Consider the following 21,749-nt stretch of genomic DNA (forward strand, 5'->3'; position numbering starts at 1 on the left):
GCGGGGGGGGGGGGGGGGTTGGACCGTTCCGTGCCATTGCGCCCAAGCTGCGGCGTAATTAACGCGGTTGCACGTCATCTTCTCGAAAACGCATAGGGCTGGTGACTCTGGGGCTTATTTTACTTCGGGGCATGGCGTTTCGGAAACGGGGGGAGGCATCCGCACAGACGACGAGCCAAGTAAGGCATTGTAGATGGGGCCCAGACGTTTAGGTTTATTGGGACCGTCGAGTGTAAAATTCCTCAGGGGGGCAGGAATTCTGCAGCCACGCCTCCCTCACACTAGCGACGGCTTCTTCTTGATGCCAAGCGCCGCAGAGTAGTCCTTCTTCTTCTTCACCACCCGCTTGGCCGGAGGCGGTGGCGGCGGCATTGTCGAAGTATCCCTCACGGCCTTCGCTCCCGCGGTCTCCGTCCTGTCCCCTGACCCTGATGATGTAGCCGCATCGCCGTTAACTTCCGCCTCAGCGACATCGCCATCGTCATCGATAATCTCTTCCCCAAGGTCCATCAGAGAGGCCCTCTCCCGCGCAGCAGCAAACGCTCTCCTCGCGGCCTCCTCATCCTCCCTCTCCAACCTCGCCTTCTCCTCCTCCTCAGGCCGTACAACGTACTCGGAGAAGTCGATACCATCCTTCTCCGACCGCTGAATGCGCGCGTTGCGCTGCCGGATCTCGTCGAGTGCGTCCGCAGCCGCCATCTCCCTTCTTGCGTCCTCGTTCTTGGCCTCCAAGTCCGCCATCGCGTTCTTCTCCTCCTCGCCCGCGGCCTCGGCCTCCTCACGCTCCAGTCTGTCCAACCTTTCGTCGACACTCTCCTTCTCACCCTCCTTGTTACGCCAGGGCTCCATATTGCGCAGCGCGCCCTTAACCACGGCATAGTCGGCGATCTTGGGGTCCGTCCTGAAGATGATTTCCGCCGAGCATCTAGTGCATTTAATATGAAAGCGGTGAATCTGAATGTTGAGATACCTTTCCGCTTGGTTCGTTTCCTTTCTGCTATTGAATTTCCTTCCTTTGTAGATGTACTGCGTCTTCAGTTAGTATGCGGAGTATCATTTAGAAGGTCACTTGGAGGGGCTCAGAGTCTAACCTCTCCGCAGGTTGTGCACTTCATCGAAAACGGTGCCATGATGCGGACTGTTTGGACCTTGGGGCCGGTCTGCTTCGGTCCACGCTTGCGCGTGAGAGAAGAGGGATCGAAATCCGGGGGGTAGTACTTCTGGAGCACTTTGCGTTCGGACATGTTGGGCGAGTCTGTTGATTAAGAGTAAGAACCGTCGGTAGTTGTATCGTACAAACGGCTGAGAAAGACAGACGCGAAGGGGTGGTGGAACGTTTGGCGCAGTCAGAATCAACTGTTGTCGCAGAGAAGGAACGAGGTCGTCGCGAAATCTAAGTGGAAGGCAACAAGCGCGCAGCGGTGGCGTATGTCACTGATGGTGGGGCTCCGAGTTTGATAGAGACTTATCGGCTTTCCGGAAGAATGAAAAGTCCGGTCAATACGGTGAGCCACCATCTGCCATCCGTTTTACTTCAGCCGTTCCGCAGTGCTACCGTGGAACTTCACGATCATCGTCTATTCATGATTGTCTAACATCATCGTGGGTTTTCCTTTCGGTTTTTTGTTTTTCGTGACACGGAAGATTGACAGATCAATCTGGAAAGCGATATACCGTGCCGCGCTGATTTTGCCGAGCCTGTACTAGCTAGCCTCCTTGGCGCCAAAGACCCTTTGTAAGTGAGGTCCCTGGCGCCGACGGTTGACGAGCCTCATCAACCCACAACCACTACTTCTCCTGTCCATGCGTGTCGGTTGAAGGTTTATTCCCATTCAGGCCTGATTAAGCGCCACGATGAGAGACTGGCTTGAGCTTCAGTTTCCCAAGTTGCCCCTCTTCTTTCGCCCTGGTTTCCTAGTTCCCTGGCACCAATGCAACCTCAACTCAAAACGTCGAAGGCCACCGTGACCTGATGAGATGGAGACACCGGGCTCCCCAGAGATGAAGTGGAGAGGTAACCAACAGTAGCCCTCGCAAGTGTACCAGTGTGCCACCGCTGTACTTGAAAGAATGCAACCCCCCCCCCCCCCCCCCGCACGAGAAAAAAAAGTTGGATATGGGACCCTTGACCTCAGACTCCTTTGTCAACTACAACGTCGGGGCTCCACCGTCGATCTTGCTTGTTCCAAGTTCAAGGCTGGCCAGGGACCAAAAAAGTTGGCAATATTGACACTGTCCGTCCCCTGACGGACAGGGATGGGCAGTGCTTTAATGCATTCTGCTGCAATAACATGGGAAATCAACGCTGTGTGGCATCGTGAAGACGGAAGATACCAGATTTCCAACCCTTCTGGAAGGAGCGGCTTCGTCGCGAGCGTGTCCCAGGATGGACAAGGCATCATGATTTACCGTGCTTGGAACACTTCCCGTTGCGATATGTGTGTGTGTATGAGATCACTTGAGCGGCGGCGGCGATCCGAGCTAGCGCTCACCTGTATAATGTACAATGGAACAACATCAGTTGGTCAAGGTCGGGCAGAGTCCTAGACAGCAGGACCGCTTCTGCTGCTTTACAGTCGGTGACCGTTTGACTCCATCTGACTCACGCGTTGAGCCGTCTCGTGACACTCACCGAGCCTCGATCCACAGCAGTTGACCGCTCGCCCTACTAACCAGATCATCGCTGCAGGATTTCAATAATTTCAATCTGCTGCAGAATCCATCTGCAACCACACAACACCTGGCGTTGGCCGTTCAGCTCAACGACGGATGCAATTCAAGGAATCCCATGTCGATCCTATCTCGCCCTGGCACTTGTGAACTATAATGGCACTGCGGGTCTTGAGACCAGGTTCTCAGTTCGACCACCCACGCCCCTACCGTTTAGTAAGGCCTTCAAGCACCTTCCTTGATACCCACCTCCAACATTTCGGCCAGGAGGTCCCATTTCACAGCGGCCTCATCGCTTGTAGCCCTGGCAACACCTCGCAGGCCTCCACAGACGAACCTCAAATGCCTCTCAAAGTCCGCCTTAATTTCCCGTAGGCACTCATTATAGCCCTTGCCTGCATTGATTGCACCTCTTTTGGACCTGTCTCTGGAGTCCACAGCACCGTCATCGTCGCTACCCTCGGCGTAGACGACTGGTTTCCGCCGGCGGGGGCTCGCTTTCATCGGCGAGGACATGATGGAAAGGCGGGATAGTTCCTGTGCTTCCTCCGCCTCCTCAGCGACGCTAGCGCTCTGCGCGTCTTCTAGCCTCGCGGCCAAGTCCATGATGTCCAGTATGCCACCCCTGATGGGATCCAATTTCTTGCCGAGGCAAGCTGCGTCGACAATCTGCTTCACGAAAGTGGCATGGAGTCCGATCATAGCATCCACGTCATAGGCCTGCCGGAGACTCCGATACAGAGTTTCCGTGTAAGGGGCCAGGACCAGCGTTGCCAGGTAGGTCTGAATACAGTTGCAAAACCACATCAACTTGGAGCGAAGGAGATAGTACAGCGCTCGGCTGCCCCAGATATCTCTGCGGGAGGCCAGCTCATCAAGTATCCGGTTACGTTGGATAAGACCGACAGCGCGCCTGGTTTGCATTAGTAGTGTAAAAACCGCCTGATATTGAGCGATTGTGTCCTCGGTGACTACCAGCTGAACCGGCCAGGGCAGACGATACTGCAAGACAACTTCTGGCAGGGCTGTCCGTATCAGATCCCGAGCAGCTATAACCGACTTTTTCTGGCCCTCAAGCCGGACACTGACGAATAGCCGAGTAGCGTCGACGCGCGAGGAGAAGGCCTCCTGCGCTAGCCCACTCAAAGAGTATCTGTCGTACCAATCAGGACGAAGGGCGTCCAGCCGCGCAAAGACACCTTTGCAGAATTCGTCCGCCGCCGCCCCGTCAGCCATCAGGTAGAGTTGTTGCAATGCTTTCATGTTTGCCTCCAGTCCACAAGAGTCAAACAATGCCTGTTTAAGGGTTTCGGAAGTTGCACGGTACTTGCTTTGCATCCAGAGGTTGAAGGACGAGGTAAAGAGTTCAGGAAACGGCGCGAGTTCCAGCCCGGGTGGGCAGATGGTGTCAAACGTAAGAGGGGGCTCTTCCTCATCCCAAAGCTCGCGAAGCGATTCGAATTTGCCAAGATGTTTTAGTACGACAATGCTCTTCCCGGCCGTGAATACCTTTCCGACGCTCGGCTGCAGGAAACTGGGCGCGTGAAGCACACCGTCAGACGTTCTTCTGAGCTTGAACTGTTCTTGCCAGACCTGACGAAGCGGCACTTGGGTCGGCGATTCCGATACGAAGAAGACCTTGTCTCCTGGCATTAGTTGCCCTTCTGACATCCAGAGTCGAATCGGTCGAAGATAGACTTGGAAGCAATTGAAGAATATTCTCCCCAGAAATTCGTACGTTGTATTTCGTCCTGAAAGCTGGGCGATGCCAATCTCATCGTAAATGAGCTCCAAGAAGCGAAACGCGCCGCCATTTGCGGGTTCATAGAGCTGTCGCACGATCTCGGAAAGAGACCTCAGGGGTTCCAAGTGAGGCCTGAGTTCTTCCAAGATTGCTGCCATGCTGACGACTGTATCTTCTTGTGCTACTGCCAGTCGCTCCTCAATGGCCGATATCTTCTTGTCAAACGACAGCAGACTAGACAAAACGTTGTCGCGAAAGACTTGGAAAAGAGGCGCCGTTTGCGCCCTCTTCGAGAATGAACGCAGTAGGAAAAGCTGACGTCCACTTTCAGCGAAGCAAGTGATTAGAGCCTTGTAGGTATCCCAAGCGACGCTCAAGATTTGGTATGCTGGATCGGGAATACCATCTTTTAGGAATAGTGTCGTCGGGAGACCTTGGAGCATGAACAGGGCTTCCCTTGCCGCTTGAAATTCGGTAATGGGTACCTTGTGTTGTCGTGCCGATGATGCAGTCTTCGCTTCTGTTCTCCAGGCCTGGCTGTCCTGAACCTCTTTCAGAGCCGCTTCGTCGGAAGAGACAATCTCGAAGTCCTCCGGTCGCCTGCTAGGCGAGGGTTCGAGTGTTGATAGTGACGTGTCGTCGGATTCGCTCGATGTTTCTGACTTCAAATCGCCGTATTCATCGCCAGAGTTATCGCTGTAATCGATAGACTTCCATATGTCAGCCTCTTCGTTCCAGCCATCCTCTTTCGCAATCTCCTCCCATCTAAGCGGCGGTTCAGTATCCTTTTCGGGTTCCTTCAGGAGGTCTAGATCGCTCAGCCGAGTCTTCTGCGTCGGTCGGTCCGCTAGCTCGAGAAGGAAATGTAAGATATCGGGATGCCACTTCGTTCGAAACTGTGACAGTGCATCGAGACGTTCTCTAAAGGCATCCGCCAAGCCTTCGCGATGATGGACTCGAAAGCGCTCCTCGAGCCCAACGAGCTGGCTCTCAACATCGAACTGGTTGGTCCGCAAGAAGCTGTGGTACCTCACGCTGCGCAGTGCAGACTCGCGCAATACATTGAACCTCTCCCGGCTGATTTTCTGTGCATGATGTTAGCGACGGACCGAGCTGCATCCCATTGCTTAAGTTGAAATGCGAGATGAGACGAACTGCCTCACACCTTGTCTGCTGTCGATGCGATGACCTCGACAAGCTCGTCGGTCAAGGCGCCGAGCTTCGCAGCAAATGCCATGATTTTCCGAAAGAGCTGAACCGCTGACGAGTGGTTCCAAGGCTCAAATCACCGACGTTGGGCATTGAAGATGCGCATACATTATTCGCATGGCGGAAGACGCGTCCATTGTGGCTTGCGACAGTTGATACGCGACAGGCAGTCGGGATGCAGGGCGGAGGGGCGGCGGGCGGGGGTGCTGCCCTCTCTTCTTATCGCTAGCGTACAGGGGTGAGATTACTGGAGCAGTCGCCCATAGGTCTCGATCCTCTCAATACTGCGCGCTAATTGGCAAATTTCATGGGGTGACATCAGCCTCAACGAGCCAACGACCCGGGAACGATTGGCATCGAGCCCCTTTTTCGAATTTTACGCGTCGCAATCAACCTAGCCTAGTAGTTGCCAAATCTTCCTCCCACACCTCTAGGCGACCCTCAAAAACGACGGCACGAGCCGCTACCGAGAATTTCCACTATCCGATCTCGACGACCTGGCCTTTCCGCTAGTCATCGATACTCGCGCGGACCTCGGATCTGACAGCAACCGAAGGGTCGATATCTGGGCAAACGCTACCATATTGAGATTACTAGCTCGCATTCGACCTTTCACCCACGATGGCGGTCGCCCGGCCAGTTCGAGCTCTGGCCTTAGCTGCCGTGATGCTATGGTGCTTCTTCCTTTACCAGATATTTGGCCCTGAAAGGCCGATAGGCCAGAGGCCTGTGCGCTACGACAATGGACGGGACCCCAACCTTGATCGTGAGTTGCGCCTGCAAAGCATGCAGACATCTTGCATAGTTGGTTAATCATTGCGTCTCTACACAGCCACCGGGGAGCCTCCAGGTATTCTGACGTACGCCTCCGACAAATACGCCCCCGATGCCAAGGACTCTGCACGCATCAACGCAACTTTGCTGGCGCTGGTCAGGAACGAGGAGCTGGATGGAATGATCCAGTCGATGGTCGATCTCGAGAGCACATGGAACCATAAGTTTAACTACCCCTGGACCTTCTTCAACGAGGTTCCTTTCACCGATGAGTTCAAGAGGAGGACCCAGGCTGCCACAAAGGCCGAATGCAGATACGGTAAGCATTTGCGAATATCCCCGGCGGACACTTGCACTGAACCTCGCATGTAGAGCTTATTCCCAAGGAGCATTGGGAGATGCCGTCATGGATCAACAAGGACCTCTACGAAGAATCCGTCAAGATCCTCAAGGAAAACGATATCCAATACGCCGACAAGATCTCGTACCACTCGATGTGCCGCTGGAACAGTGGAATGTTCTACAGACACCCCGCCCTGCAGCACACCAAGTACTACTGGCGCGTCGAGCCCAAGGTTCATTTCTTCTGTGACGTCGATTACGATGTCTTCCGATACATGCAGGATAACAACAAGACGTACGGTTTCACCATCAACCTGTACGACGCACCCAAGTCGATCCCGACGCTGTGGCCCGAGACCGTCAAGTTCCTCGCCCAGCACCCCGAGTACCTTCACGAGAACAACGCCCTGGACTGGCTCACTGACAAGACTCACCGGCCCGAGAATAACGTGAACGCAAATGGCTACTCCACCTGCCATTTCTGGAGTAACTTCGAAATCGCTGATATTGACTTCTGGCGCAGCCAAGCGTATGAGGACTACTTTCAACACCTGGACCGCGCTGGGGGTTTCTTCTACGAGAGATGGGGCGATGCCCCCGTTCACAGCATCGCTTTGGGTCTTTTTGAGGATAAGTCCAAGATTCATTGGTAAGTTCTGCCAAACTAAACGCGGGAGGGTGCAAGATTAACACGCGTCAGGTTCCGTGATATCGGATACCAGCACATCCCGTTCTTCAACTGCCCCAACTCGAACAAGTGCAAGGGATGTGTGACTGGTCGCTTTACCGACGGTGAGGCTTGGTTGCACAAGGACGACTGCCGCCCTAACTGGTTCAAGTATGTCGGCATGGACTAGTTGAACGACCTTTCTGTGAGGGACGGCTGCTGTTCATATTGATTTGTTTGGTTGGCACCAATTGGGCGATTTCCAGGAGGTATCTGGGTACAATGGTGTTGGGCGTCTGCGGAACATCCATACGTGTGTAAAGTACCACGGGGTCAGAAACGGACATGACTCTGTATGATTTGAGTAGATGAGGTTAGAAGCATGTACGTCTTAAAATAAGTGAATAATATTCCAGTAGCTGCTGCATTCTGATGCTTCTATGCGCGATGAAACCCGCCACTATAGTGAGCCAAAGATGGTCGCTACTCCTGACGTGCCTCCGACGCAGAACTGATCCCCCCATCCGTCGTCCCTCCAAGCTATGCAGCTGATAACGTTACTTCTCTCCTTTGCCTTGCCGTCTTTTCCTAGCATCTTCTTGGGCTCGAATCCCTCCGGACAGGGCACTCTCACGGTGGCAACCAGCCTACCCGTTAGCAGATCCCACGCCCACATCTTACCATCGCCGTTCAGCCCCGCCGGCCCCGTGCCGGCAGTCAGCTCGTCGCCAGCAATGACGTACTTCTCCTTACCGCCGAGCACGGCCTGCACTCGCAGCTCCTCGTTCCTCCACCCGCCATCTGCATACGTCTTGAGGCACGTTCCGCTCTCCCTGTCCATCAACCGGATCTTGCTGTCCAGCGAGCTGACCAGCATGGCCTTCCCATCGCGCGTGAGCCTCAGGCTCGTCACGCTTGCGCCGATGACATCCGTCACGCACCGCCCCATGCGCACGTCATAGCTCCTCACCCTGCCGTCCACACTACCCGCCACGATCTCCGCGTCCCGCACCGCGAGCGCCGTGACGGCGTCCTTGGCCTCGTCGAGAACCTGCACGGGCTTGGCCGAGCTGGACTTGGCGTCCCACACGCGCACGCTCGTGTCGAAGCCTGCCGAAACGATGAGCGAGTCGGCCTCGCCGGCGAAGGAGACGCAGTTGATGCGCGCCGTGTGGCCGTGCGCGTTGCCGCCGAAGCGGCGCGTTGTTGTGGCCGTCGCGACATCCCAGAGGAAGACGGCGCGGTCACCTCCGGCAGAGGCAAAGCGCTCGTTGTCCGATGAAACGGATAGGTCAAGGACTTCGTAGCCGTGGGCGGCGTAGGTCTGAATGAGGCGGCCTTCTGGGACTGCCGGGGTGGTCCCTGGCGGTCTCTTGCTGGTGATGGTTGTCCCGTAGCGCGCGGGCTGGTCGTGGGATGCCGGGTTGTAGAGTCTGATGTTGCGGTCTGCTGAGCCGGTGAGGATATAGGTGCCTGGAGAGGCAGAGTACGTAACGGCGTGAACTGGTCCTATTGGAAGTTAGGGATCAAATTCAATGAGGTATGAGTTCCAGTTGTGGCCAGATGTTGATCGATAAGCAGCCTCGCGCAGATGCCAGTCTCATGAAAATCGACATAACTCACTCACCATTCGAGCCCAGCAGGTGAGCGACCGGCCTGTCAGGAAACGACATCTTGAATGGTCAACAATGTGCCCATCACTGAATTCTTCTTCTTAGGGAACTTTGTGAGATGGCATTTCTTCTTGACCCAGGCAGTTTAGTCACAGGTTTCAATCTTGTTCCCGTATGTGAAAAGCAAGGAACGATGTTCTCCAAAGTCGAGTGAGCAGGAAATGCCCATTTGCGTGGATCGGTTTAGTGCATATCGAGTATCCACAGAAGTCAATCCCTGGGATTTGGAGGAACCTGCCGCCAACCGCTACGATGACCACCAAAAAGCATGAGCACGGCTATTTGGCCGTAGCACTAACACTTTCTTCACACTTCCCTCTTACTCCTCTCAACTTGAAGAACACATTCCTTGCTCCTAACTCTAGCCCTGAAATTGACCATTAACCATGGCATCTAATCTAACATATTTTCCTCTTTTTTCTATACGCTAGTTTCTAGAGAGTAAGTCTAGATGGGGGAAGGAAGTGTTAGTGCACTGTTTGTGGGGTAAATCTGACTTTTTTGCCAAATGGCATAGTACCGACGGCCAAATAGCAGCACTTAAAAAAAGATAACAACTTCTGTGACATCTCAAAAAGCTGCGAGGTTTAGGAACCTAAGCCATAGAGATTGGGTTTTGAATATACTGGTAGCGGATAGCATAGTTGCTTGGAGGGAAAGAAAGAGAAAGTACAGTATTAACACGATGATGAATACTTGTTTCAGTATATGATGTAGATAATTCAACATGGCCGGTTGGCCCAATGGCAAGGCGTCTGACTACGAATCAGGAGATTCTGGGTTCGACCCCCAGGCTGGTCAAATATTGTTTTTTTTTTTACATTTTTTTCACTCCTTGCTTACTTATTTACTTACTTACTTACTTTACACCTTTGCTCTTCAGCAAATCGCTCTTCTTGCTTTGTCATTTTTAAATGTCTTCCATGTCTGCAAGGAAATCAATCTGCGCAGTTAACCCTTACTGTGCTCTTCTCGATTCAAGAGTGTCCCTCGCTACCTTGATATACATATATATATCGGTATACGCTGTTGATGCTCTTGATGCGGTAGGAACTTTCCCATCCAAGGGTATCTGATCTGTGATTAAAGAGACGGGAAGCTCTACAGCGTCCAATTGTCTAGTGTATGCTGGTTGCTGCCTCCAGCAAGAACGTGGATTTTGGCGTCACTTACCTCCTCGAGTTTGAAAAATACTTTATTCCTTCATCGGGTGGCGACAACTTCTCGTCTCGTAGCTCTCACATGGTTTTCTAAACCTTTCAATTTAATCTGTCCAACCCGTCAGCCTTAAGCGAACAGCGCGCTACTGACCGGGTCAAAAAGAACCTCCTTTTCTATCAAAAGTTTAGCCGTGGTGCTTACTGTGTCACATATCTTTTCTGATACTTTATGCTGCATCCTCTAACGACATCCTCATCTTGCGAGAAGCACGTCAAGGGTCGAAAGCTTGATGCCCAGGTAAATAACAAACAATGCTAGTCGTCTGACTGAGCGCCAGGCGAGGTTGTTGCGTGTTACTAAGAACCCAATTTGATGCCTCCATAGCCAAAGTCCCTTCTCGTGCCTTCGTTTTCAGTTGGTGTTGTTTGCAAACATCCCGTGGACAAGATCAGCTCGGATACTGAGTACCGGGGTGGACGAAGTCGACGCTTCACTCTCCTCAGACAATGCGTCTAAGGGCATGGCGCAGACCTCACTCGAAAGGAGATGAACGTACCAGAACATTGCCATCTTGAAGATGATGCCGGATGGGTATGCACGGCCGCAAGGATTGGGGAGTACCCTAGCCGCAGTTCCCTTCTTTTGAGCAGCGGCATACACCTCGGATCGAGCTTTGGCGAAATGGGTGGCAGACCACGAGTCAAACTGGCTGTCTACAAGACCGCGGCCCATTTTGACCAGGCATACAACTGCCTTGGCGCTTAAGTCATGTAGCAGCATCATGCAAGTCAGGGTGAGGATTATGACTCCTTTCCAGGATAGCACCCGTCGGTTGCCATGAGATAGACGAGTGAGGTGGCCCAATTGGTGACGAGCTTGCCATCAGGTCTGACCAAGCCTGCGGACTTGAATCGCTGGCCGATGGAACTTCTCACAGCCTTAGACAACTCTATGCAAGTAGCGAAAGTTTCGAGGGGGAGAGGGAAAGAAATGAATTTCGCGTTTTGAGACCATCACGCCTGTAGAGCAAGCTTCTGTTCGTCCATGTCGGTATCGAGTTTAAATCAAGACTTCTTGAGATTTCCAGTTCCAAGTCAGGGACTGGAATCTGTCTGTCTCTCCTGCTAGTGCGTTATCCATAAGGTCGCGGATGTCATCAAGACCAAGAGCGCGCAAGAAGACGCACTGAATGCCACATCAGTCCCGGCAGCGGGCCAGGTGTTCTGGTTGACAAGGCACAATGGCCGCCTTGATTTGGCATATTACACTAGGATAGCAAAAACCTCGCCTTTGGAGGTGGAACCTCGTGGACTTCCTAGACACTGTGGCAAACTCCCGACCTTTTGAACGGCAATTGGAGAATGTGAAGTAGTAAATTGGTCTTCAGAGCATGAACGGAAGGGAACCTTGCCCGCGATGCCCCCGATACGAGACCTGCCTCCATCGAATCGCAGACGGCAGTCCTCCTCGCGCAGGAGAATCTCAGAACCCTATCCTCGGAGACAGAGAGCGCCCCGAAATACGATGCTACTCGGTCGATCTCCAAAAGCATGCCAATCACCAAGCTTGGACTCTACTGTTCTGCCGATCGACTCTGGAGGGAACGTGACAAGCCTCGCGTGCCAAGCGACGCGCGGGTATTGCGAGACTCGCAAGGGGGCACTCTTCAACTTCGAAACATCCGGATACTCGGTTTCCAGCATTCCAGTGAAGCACACGTGTGACGAGCGGCAGGCATGTGCATCGTCCATGGCACCAGTCTCGCACGTTGGACATGCCTCCACGGGATGCCCCGCGTGGACCCCGTTGTCTAAGTTCAAAATTTCAGGGTCATGTGGCTGAACAGGGTCCATCTGCTCGGTGTGAGGCAAAGACATCATGTCTCTGGCTGATTAGAGTAGAACAAATGGCGTCAAGGTCGATTCCTAGTGGGAAATGACTTTCACGGTGACGGGGTTGAAACTGGAGTGAAGGGTGGGCAGGACACAAGGGAGACAGACAGCAGGTGGTTGTAAGCCCGCGAAACCAATTCTACACATAAACGCACAGTGACCTGACCAGGGAGTACCGTGCACGAGTGGTCTGTGCAGAGCTACCTGTCAGGCTGCCGTTCCGATCGTGCATCTTAGTCACAGTTTCTGTTGAACAGTCAACAACATCGGCTGGCCCAGATCGTCTAGTTGGTTAGGATGATACGTTGTGGTTCTTCTATACAGCGATCCGTGTTGACGGCGGTTCGAATCCGCCTCTGGGCAGTTTACACTTTTGCGTTTTGCTAGCATTTTCAAAAATTGTCTGAAATACTCTTTTTTGTCGATTACCGTCAATGGACTTGATTCGCTTGCTTGCTTCCAGTAATCGGGATTGAGTGACATTTACCCCTGTGTTGTATCCTACAGTAGCACAAACACAGATCGTACATTTCCGCTCCCCTTCACTGCGACACACTCTGCGTCGATATCCAGCTCAGTGGTCTCGTCCTCCTCAGGCGTCAAGTCTGGCCAGTCTCTCCATAGCTCGCAGGTCGCCTGTCTGGTGTACTCATTCCGCCTGACCAGCCTCGCAACCCTGACTGCTTGTTCCTGGTCTCCCACCTCGAACAGTAAAACCTTTGGCCGCAGCCGGCGTGCAACGTCCAGCAGCCTGGCATAGAAGACGTCGGCATGGTCGCACCCGTCGTACGTGGGCGTCGTGTCCCCCGGCACCAGAGCCAGCCTTGGCTCGTACTTTCGCACAGAGTAGCCCATCTGGCCGCGGCCGTACGTCCAGACTTTGCGCGAGATGTACGGCGGGTTCGACACCAGGACATCACAATGGGGTATCGTTGCCATGGCCGCCTCGTCAAAGACGTCTGCCAGCTGGAAAGAAACGTTCTTCTCCTCCGTAGGCCGGAGCAACGCACCGGCACCGACATTATGCCACAGGTTCTCCCGTGAAAGACGCACCGCGGTCGGCGAGACGTCCACCCCAGTGACACTCGACCTCGCCGCTCGCCGCGCAAGGCCTTCGTACAACGCGAGCGCGATGCACCCGGTCCCGGTGCAGAAGTCCACGATCCGCAGTTCCCTGTCCCGGAGGCGCGGCAGACGGCCGGAGACGATCATCTCCGTCAGGTGCAGCGCGTATGCCTCGGTCTCGGCGCGCGGGGCGAGCACGCCGGGCCGGCACCTGATGTCCAGCGCACCAAAGGGCTGGGAGCCGAGGACGTACTGCAGCGGCACGCCGCGGCCGCGTCGCGCGCAGAGGCGAGCAACGCTGGCTTCAGCGCCACCACCCCGCGCCGGAGCGCTGGCAACGTGCGACCTGATCCACCGGAGCTCGGTCGCGGCGGAGGGGATGTCGCGACACGCCGGCAAGAGGGTCGCGACGTGCGAAGAGACGGCATGGGCGCGGCGGATGAGAGAGGGGGGCAAGCGAGGCATCTACGGCCAAGCGGGGCATATCACGGACTGACTGCGTTGAGGGGTTTCCTGGTCGGCGCTGACTCACGGCATTGCGCAAAAACCCTTTTAAAGGCTGAATGGTGGTGTATGGGTAGCGTGTATGATGTAAAGTTTGTTTAGAAAAGCAACGAGGGTGTGACCAAGGACTTGGTAAAGCTTTTTTTTTTTTTTTTGCCATTGCTCCCCAGAGATTCACGCTTGGGCCACACTTGTAAATGAGACGGTGTTCCGAGCCAAGTCCAATGATCTAATTCGGGAGAAGCATTATTCATATCATCTCGAGCCAGAATACCGTCGCTCCCTTCATTTACCAATCAGTTGATATATGGATGAACGGATATTAGGGGGATTCCTTCTGGCGCATCTGGCATATGGGCTGTAAGTAAGAACACACATCTAAGGATTAGTCGGTCAAACTCACGTCATCCTTTAATCAAAACACTAGCACCAAGTTAAAAAGCGGCGGGTTCGGCTTGGAGTGCCGAACGAGAAAGACCCTCGGGGTTTTTCTTCCGACAAGAAACTTAGACGGGCGAACCTTGCCGACGTCGGCGATGGCTTCGAACCACAAAGAGCCTACGCGACCAAGGCCGACCACAGAGAATCTGGGCCTTGCAGCAGGACTGAATTATCCTGTGTGTACAGGAAGTTTTTATACGGGGGAGGGAACCGTGATATCCATATAAAGGTGCTCTGGCGGGTCCATGGAGCTTGAGAAGCCTCGTTACCGTGATAGATAGCGAACAGGTAGGACCACGAGCAATAAAGAACAGTCAACCTAACTCCGTTACCCGGATCGCCATGTATGATATAGAAACGATATCATAGTCCCCGTCTATTTCCTTCTGGGTATCATCATCATCACCACCATTGACTTATACACCACACTGCAAGCAAACCAGCCACTGCCACAAGGATTGTAAGGACTCTTCGCACTCAACGCCCCCTCCAGACAAACCCCGATCCTCGACCGCCAAAGATGCGCATTCCCGTGCCTCAAGTCATCCTGCTCCTCGCCGCCCTCTTCGGCGCCGCCGACGCTGGCTCGGGCCATTGGAAGAGGCTGCGTCGGATGTGTTGCGAGTGGCCGGACAACAACGTATGCCGCGTCGGCCTCGAGCGCTGGCGCATCTGCGACGAGGCCTGGAGGCAGGGCAAGAGCATGGCCGGCTGCGGCGACTTTCGCCAGAACAGCGATTTCTCCCGCGTCGCCTGTCGCCCCGGAATCGACGGCCCGCCCGACTGGAAAGACGAGGAGAAGCCCAGGCCTTGAGGAGGGAGGAAGGAAGGGAAGGGGGGGAAAGGGGGCCAGCTCTCTCCCCGGACGGAAAGTGGACGACCACCGCAGACCCTGCCACGGCCTCGACAGAAAACTTTGGAAGAAATAAGCGAGCGTGGCGTTCCTAATGGGCTGCCAAGGGGTTTGCGCCGGAATGCGTGCCAGGGAAAGACATCGGGGGCTACTGATACAGTGTGTTTACTCTCCTGCCGGCAGATAATCTTGTTATCCCACGGCGCGGGATGCCATGTCTCGGAGCCAGCATGCCAAAGGGGTCCCGTCACGTCTCGTCAGTGTAATTGCAAGTTTAACCACCAATATGGAAATGAAATTGACCTCGTATTTGCTTCACCTACATCTTCGGGTCCGGCATTGCCGGCTCAGAAGGGAGGAGCACCAAAGAGATATGCGAGTAACGCCATCGAGACTGACCAAAAAGTGACGGTGACTCCGAGAAGAAAAGAAAGATGATGGGTAATCGCAACCGAAAGAAAAGAAAAACAACAACAGTAAAGTGATGTTACAAAGCCACGGCCAACGACTCCCTAAAAGGAATGAGATATCGTATCCAACCGATGAACGCCTCAAAAGGACAGGAAGCGACGTAAACCCAGCAGAAACCGAGCCTGCGCCTATGCCTCGATACTCATGATGTTCTTCTTATAGTCCTTGATGAAGCTCTCGTACCGCGGGTACACCCCTCCATCAGCTTGACGCCTGTCCTTTTGGTCCTCATCTTTCTCCTCTTGTTGGTCTTCCTCATCGGTACTGTGCTCATTTTGTTCATCATCCGCATCGCTTTCTCCTTCTACCCTCGTGTCGTCTTCTTCTGAGTACCCGTCCCAAAAGTTGCCGTCCTCGAAATAGTAATCCGCCCAGTCGCCGTACACCTCCGGCTCGCCACCCTGCTGTTGATTTTTGGCCTCTTCTCTGGGCCACGGCTCGGGTAGCCAAGATGGGGACTTGGATGCCGGAGCCTCGGCGTTGAGGACTGTGTCTCTAGACGACCGCCATGAGTACTTCCGCGGCACCGGTGCCGGGTTGATGTGCATCAGGTGAGCGACTTGGTCCGATGGCGGAGGGGTAATCAGGCCAGTCTCGGCCCGGAGATGAGAATCGGTGAACGGTGTTGCGGATTGAATCTTTACCGGCGTCAGCGGCGACGGTGTGGAAGGCTCCATCGAGTCATCGCCAAAGACGGTAGGCGACGACGATGCCTCGGTCGATGATCGGAGGGTTACCCGCTGGCACCGCTGTGCACAAGGAGAGTCGTGCTCTCTTGACGATAATCGAGATTCGAGGCTGTCATCAGACCAGCGTGAGGTGTTGGCTCTCGGCGTATGAACCTCGAGATATGGTTGGTTGCGGTTCAAAGTAGGTGGCGGAGAGAGAGCTGCGTGGGTGCATCTTATGGGCTCGACGATCGACTCGTTGTCGTCGTCGTCGTCCTCCTCCTCCTCCTCCCCCGCGTCGCTGACGCTGGGTGTCGCCAGCGTTGATTTCGTCGAGCTTCTGCCGACGTCCACCACCCTGGCCGGGCCAGACGAATTTGTCCTGGCGAGTCGTGCCTCCTCGAATTGCACGCTCTCGACCCTTACGCTCCGGAGATACCTGCGGTCTTCAGGGTCGTCCTCTTGGGAATATGGCCACATCTTGAGACCCTTCTTGATGCCGCCTCTCCGATGTTCCTCCTGCCTCTGCAAAGACATGAGGAATTCCATGCACTGTTCATCGGTTGGTATCGCCGTCCGTGAGATTGGACGTTCTGGCCTGTCGGGCGTGTGGGTGATTCGGAAACCCGAGTCATCCTCACGGAAATTTCTCGGCGACTTTGGCGATTTGGAAGGTTTCGGAGAAGGCTTGATGTTCTTCATCTTAAGACCCCGAAGGTATGGTGACAGCTGCGCGGTCCAGCTCAACTTCCTCCCGTGGTCGTTCATGTTGACTGTTTGCGGGATTTCCCACGAGGAAGGCAACGCCGACGGGACGGTGGATTTAATGTCCATGACTCCAAAGACTCGCGGGGCAAAGTCTTCCTGCAAAGGCAAACACTTGGAAGGGCGAAGGTTTGGGCCGCGCATGCACCGTCGAGGGAAACTCTTTGTAAAGACCGCAGGTGAAAAGCCATCATGGTTCGGCAGCTGACGGATGGTCGGAGACAAAGAATGCTTGGCCTGATAGCTTCTCATTTCGGCCAAAGACGTGGAGGAATGTGGCACCTCTAGCAAAGTTTACCACCACATTCCTTTGTCCGGATGGTAATCCCCGTCCCAAGCTGACCCTCAAGGGAGGGGAGGGAATAAACGCCAAAGTATGAACCACCCCCGCGTAGCCTGATCTGACCATGTTTGCCCCTCGCAGGATTCGAGACATTTCCACCCTACGGCTTATTAGAGCCCAACCGTGACAGTCATGTTGTTACTCAGGACCAACATGACTGGTGGGAGCTCGTGACACAGAACCTCAATATCCGACAGGTACCGAATGCTTGCCTGCTCATCCTGGCACGTTCCCTCGGTGGGCACAGGCAAGGTGGTGAACAACACTGCCGTGTCTTTGCTGTTCTGCCGCATGAGCTCATTGAGGATGACATGCTGCGCCCGAGACGGCAAATCGTTGAACGAAAGTGCAATGCCTTGTGTTGAGTAAGGCGACCCCTCTCCATTACCGTCAGCCCTCGAGTCTAGCCTGTAACGCCCCACAAGTTCTGCCATGTCCATGTGAACATAGCCAGGGTCGGTGGCGGATGCGGCGGAAGCTTTGCGGGACTTGCTCGAGGCTTCCGCAAACGTATCGGTGAGCTCGGACTCTTCAGGCACGGTGACCGTCATCTCGGGCACTGGGCGATTAGAGAACCGTCCTGTAGAGGACTGCCGAGAGAATGCGGGTCGTTCCGCTCTCGGCGTCTCCTCTTCTGTAGTGTCCGCAAACATGATTGTCGGCCCAGAGGTACCCTCGACATCTGTCCTCGTCTCTGGCATCGGCCGGCTGGAGAAGCGTACTGCGGACGACTGACGAGAGAGAGTTGGCCTTGCCGGAGTTGCGTATCCAGAGGCGCTTCCTTGGGTCACATCGGAGAATGTGTTGACGCCAGTTGACCGAAACCCACCCATAGAACGGGCAGTGCTGTTGCGATCCAGCAGAGGCCGTTCGGGCGGAGTGGGAGGTACCGACGCACTGTCGACAGGCACCACGTGGCTTGGCCCCAACTGTCCTTCAGTCCTGGCCTGTGACACCATCGTACCGTAGGTGTTCGTAGCCGGTGCGGCGCTCTTGCTGGACACACCACGCTGATGCTTGGCCGACCCGGTGAGCAGGTCTTCGCTCTGGCTTCGCCCACGTCCTCGCGCCACCAGCAACGGGCGCCGCGGAGCCTCGACGTCGGGCATTTCGTCGTCGCTGTACTCGCTGCCGCCGTTTTCGAATTCGGAATCGGAATCCAGGCAGGACGGCGGCTGTTCCTGCTCGCTAATTTCACCATCGGAGTTGGACTCTTCCTCAAAGACTTCATCTCCGAGATGGGACGTGTGAATTCCAACACTGACGCCAAGCCGGGAAAGGTTGGATACCGTCGGCTTTCTGGGGATCTCTCCAAAGTGCACCAGACTTGGCCGCCGTCCACTTTCGATATCCTCCAAAGGTATATGCGGGTTAAATACACCAGGGCGTCCTGCCGTGGACCCGATGATGTTTGCGAAGGACGTGAGCTCCTCGGTGGAGTCTAGGTTAGGCTCCCGGCCCCGAAATCTTTGGAGATCATCCCACCATTCTTCGTCTTTGAGGAGGTCGTGTACCATGATTTGGGATTCAATATCATTGGACTGCCCATTGATGATCAGCTCGTAGGTGTTCAGATGGCCAGAGGCCAGCCAAAAGACTATGACCTCGGCCTCAATCCTCAGCTTGTCAAGCAATGCCTTGACGCGCGCCCTCTCTTCTTCGACCTCACTCTCGTATTCCACGAACACCACAACGCGAATGCTGTAGACTCGGTGCCACGTGGGAACACTGGAGAGGATGTAGCCGAGCTGGAGAATCAAAGTATCTACGATTGCGTTAGCGACCTCCTAAAATAGCCACAGGAATGCCATACACGTATCAAAGTTAGTCGTAAGAACGCTTTTCCCATCTGACAGGACCTCTGCCGACATCTGAATCGGCCAAAGGTCAATGTATTTCTTCCTATTGGCCTTGTCCTTACGCGGAGTTTCCAGCTCCTCAAAGCCCTTTCCGATTGCGACGTTGAGCTTATACCTCAAAGCCAAATCTTCTAAAATTGTCATGTAACTGGTCACGCTCATCTGGTCCTCGGTTTTAATGACGTCCGTAGGAAGAAAGCTGTCCATTAGGCGTGCGGATGTGTCACCTCGCCTCCTCCGTACAGGTCGTTCCTTGGCCTTTGGTGGATGGGAGGGATTGGAATTGGCCAAGCCCGGAGGCTTGGGGACCTTAACCGAAGGACGCGAGTTCCGGAGTTCGTCCATGTTGTAGAATCCCATGACGGCAATGTTCGGGCGCATACCTCCCAGGCCGGCTGAAAGAATCAAGTTTCGGATGCCCCAGGTGATGGAAGGAGACATTGTAAGTTGTACGAATGCCTTGATGCGGGAGAATTCCGAGATATACTTGGTCCACGCCGCCTGCTGGAGTCTCGCTTCATGAACGCCGCTGTTGAAGTCGTCGGTCACAATAACATGGCCGAGTATGTACAGACCGCCCTTTTTGACCGAGTTGCAAAACTGGATCAGTCGGGTTTGCCTCCTCGGATTGTTGACGAGCAGGATGATCTGTGGCCTCCAGAACTTGATGTGCTCGGGTCGTAGTCGCAAAAGGTACTTCCTCACCTGATGATAGATGAGGTTCTGCGAAACATCGCCCCATCGCTTCGGTGGGCTAAGGTAATGGATCAGGGAGAAGAGGAAGATGAGCAGACAGACTGCAGTAGCCGCGTAGGTTTGGTCTACGAAGAACATAGCCGCCGCAGACAAGATACTTCCGGCGAAGGCCGTCTCCCAGCTGAAGAACTTGAAAGCGGGCCTGAAGTTGGGGGCCGATCCTATCTTGAGTAGAAAACATGCTAGGTTCATGACAAAGAAGGTCATCTAATGCATGTCAGCTTATCAAGAATCCAGCCCGGGTTCGAGGGCAATGCCAATTTACCTGATATCCCATAGAGATGAGAGTTGCGATCTGGTTCAGATTGGCGAACATGGCAATTTGAGCAAGGGCATACGTCAGAACAATGGCTTGGATCGGCTCGTCGTTCTTTCTTGTGCCCCGTGAAAAGGGCAACAGGCCAGGGAGCAGCCTGTCCCTGGCTAATGCTTGCATGAGTTTGGCAGCCCCTATCAGTCCCATTACGGCAGAGAAGAAGGTGACGGCGCACTCTCCAGCAAGGATCAGCGGCATTGACAGGCTAGTGACCGAAATGATGTTGGTGTTGTTGAGAAAGGAGGCATGCGTCGTGGTGGCAGCCATGGAGAAGACTACAACCAGGTACGCGATAAAGGTGGTCATCATGGCCCAGAGAGTCCCCTTTGGGATATCTTTGCTGGGGTTATGCAAATCTCCCGACATTGAAGCCCCTGCGAAGATGCCCGACGTTGCGGGAAACAGGATGGCGAAGACCTCCCGAAAAGTCTCGAGTCCCTTGTACGACTCGCTCCTCGTGTGGGGGGCGAAATTGTCCACCAGGGTTTCAATGCTAAAGCCAGTGAAGCGCACGCCGAGCTCAGGATCGTGAAAGGGAGATCTGAAGGCGGCAGATATTGGGATGCTGACGATGGCAAGTGTGAGTATGACGAGTAACGCATTGCTGGCCTTGGCAAATGTGCCGCTTCCGGCCAAGCACAATCCAGCGCAGAGCAGCAAGGCCAAGGCTTGCAGAAGGAAGACAGTCCAGTATCCTTGGGGAAAAGATTCTCCGATATTCAATTTGATGCAGTCAACCAGGCCAACAACGTTGAGGGCAGTATTGAGAACCTGAGCGAGGTAGAACAGCACCCCAATAGAACCGCCGAACTCGGGGCCGAGAGACCTTGAGATGACATAGTAGGCGCCACCACCCTTGACCTCGCCGTTTGAAGCTATGGCAGACAACGAGAGGGTCGTCAAGAAGTCTACAACGTAGGCCGTGACCAGTAATCCTAAAGTTCGTGTTAGTGAGCGCGGTGCGACAGTGAAGGGCGTCTGTGCTATTAGCCGACGAACCAAGCATGCCCAAGAGCCCGACCTGGCCGAGAATCCAGCCGAAACGAAGGAACATGAGGATGCTGAAGATGTTGAGGCAGACGGGTATGTAAACGCCTGACACGACTCCCAGCTTGGATTTCCTGCCGGCCTGCTGCTCCATGCCGGAGAGACTCGCTCGTCTGTCGTCACCACCCATGGTGAAGGGCGCGTTGGGCGGAAAGGGGGTCGTCCTCCGTTAGGCACAGCACTGCGAAACTCTCACCAGAAAGGGGGAGAAAAAAAAAAAAAACGCCGCCTCCACGCTCTCTCTCTCTCTCTCTCTCTCTTGTTGGTTTGATTACCTAGCCCTTGGTCGAACAACAGCAAAGAGTCGACAGGGAGAAGGAGCACTGATGTGAAATTGGATTGGGCGAGGGAGTCAACAGGTGGGAGAGTCTCGGTATAAATCCCCGCGCGCAATTGCACCAGTTTGCAATGATGGCTTCGGGTTGATTCGAACAGTTCCCAGAAGCGTCCAAGTGCGGTTGAACGACGGCGGCGGTTGATTATGGCGACCAGTAGGAGGATTGTCTAACTGAAGTATGGGCGGGCCGCA

General features: G+C 54.4%; 8 protein-coding genes and 2 non-coding genes across 10 annotated transcripts; 4 read left to right on the top strand and 6 right to left on the bottom strand.

Moving 5' to 3' along the window:
* Window positions 1–2: 2 nt before the first annotated feature.
* LY79DRAFT_535772 (CWC16 protein) lies at window positions 3–1,450 on the bottom strand (the record flags this gene model as incomplete). The annotated part of the gene is made up of 2 exons (XM_060556544.1): window positions 1,092–1,450; window positions 3–1,026 (listed from the first exon to the last, which is right to left on the bottom strand). Coding segments are annotated over exons 1-2 (898 nt in total), but the record flags the coding sequence as incomplete, so codon positions are not given.
* Window positions 1,451–2,895: 1,445 nt separating this feature from the next.
* On the bottom strand, window positions 2,896–5,651 carry LY79DRAFT_586298 (Spc97/Spc98 family protein; the record flags this gene model as incomplete). Its single annotated transcript, XM_060560617.1, has 2 exons — window positions 2,896–5,499; window positions 5,580–5,651. The coding sequence occupies 2 exons, from the start codon at window positions 5,649–5,651 to the stop codon at window positions 2,896–2,898; spliced, it is 2,676 nt and encodes an 891-aa protein (XP_060420275.1).
* A 300-nt stretch (window positions 5,652–5,951) lies between these two features.
* LY79DRAFT_535776 (glycolipid 2-alpha-mannosyltransferase) lies at window positions 5,952–7,814 on the top strand. The gene is made up of 4 exons (XM_060556545.1): window positions 5,952–6,389; window positions 6,456–6,716; window positions 6,770–7,388; window positions 7,440–7,814. Exons 1-4 carry the CDS (start codon window positions 6,245–6,247, stop codon window positions 7,594–7,596), a joined length of 1,182 nt encoding a protein of 393 aa, XP_060420276.1. The 5' UTR covers window positions 5,952–6,244; the 3' UTR covers window positions 7,597–7,814.
* Window positions 7,815–7,866: 52 nt separating this feature from the next.
* Window positions 7,867–9,079, bottom strand: LY79DRAFT_575334 (WD domain-containing protein; the record flags this gene model as incomplete). Its single annotated transcript, XM_060559701.1, has 2 exons — window positions 7,867–8,915; window positions 9,034–9,079. 2 exons carry the CDS (start codon window positions 9,077–9,079, stop codon window positions 7,867–7,869), a joined length of 1,095 nt encoding a protein of 364 aa, XP_060420277.1.
* A 729-nt stretch (window positions 9,080–9,808) lies between these two features.
* LY79DRAFT_t18 lies at window positions 9,809–9,880 on the top strand. The gene has a single exon. It is a non-coding gene; the product is annotated as a tRNA-Arg (tRNA).
* A 2,525-nt stretch (window positions 9,881–12,405) lies between these two features.
* On the top strand, window positions 12,406–12,495 carry LY79DRAFT_t19. The gene has a single exon. It is a non-coding gene; the product is annotated as a tRNA-His (tRNA).
* A 48-nt stretch (window positions 12,496–12,543) lies between these two features.
* LY79DRAFT_535783 (HemK family methyltransferase) lies at window positions 12,544–13,899 on the bottom strand. Its single transcript, XM_060556546.1, has one exon. The coding sequence runs from the start codon at window positions 13,660–13,662 to the stop codon at window positions 12,634–12,636; it is 1,029 nt and encodes a 342-aa protein (XP_060420278.1). The 5' UTR covers window positions 13,663–13,899; the 3' UTR covers window positions 12,544–12,633.
* A 338-nt stretch (window positions 13,900–14,237) lies between these two features.
* LY79DRAFT_665319 (uncharacterized protein) lies at window positions 14,238–14,956 on the top strand (the record flags this gene model as incomplete). The annotated part of the gene is made up of 2 exons (XM_060563040.1): window positions 14,238–14,318; window positions 14,636–14,956. The coding sequence occupies 2 exons, from the start codon at window positions 14,238–14,240 to the stop codon at window positions 14,954–14,956; spliced, it is 402 nt and encodes a 133-aa protein (XP_060420279.1).
* Window positions 14,957–15,594: 638 nt separating this feature from the next.
* On the bottom strand, window positions 15,595–16,902 carry LY79DRAFT_586302 (uncharacterized protein; the record flags this gene model as incomplete). The annotated part of the gene is made up of 1 exon (XM_060560618.1): window positions 15,595–16,902. The coding sequence occupies one exon, from the start codon at window positions 16,900–16,902 to the stop codon at window positions 15,595–15,597; it is 1,308 nt and encodes a 435-aa protein (XP_060420280.1).
* Window positions 16,903–17,352: 450 nt separating this feature from the next.
* On the bottom strand, window positions 17,353–21,350 carry LY79DRAFT_505014 (amino acid permease; the record flags this gene model as incomplete). Its single annotated transcript, XM_060553569.1, has 4 exons — window positions 17,353–19,007; window positions 19,056–20,064; window positions 20,123–21,108; window positions 21,173–21,350. 4 exons carry the CDS (start codon window positions 21,348–21,350, stop codon window positions 17,353–17,355), a joined length of 3,828 nt encoding a protein of 1,275 aa, XP_060420281.1.
* Window positions 21,351–21,749: the final 399 nt, after the last annotated feature.

Source organism: Colletotrichum navitas, assembly GCF_030913465.1.
Source record: "Colletotrichum navitas strain CBS 125086 chromosome Unknown LY79scaffold_2, whole genome shotgun sequence".
Lineage (NCBI taxonomy): Eukaryota > Fungi > Ascomycota > Sordariomycetes > Glomerellales > Glomerellaceae > Colletotrichum > Colletotrichum navitas.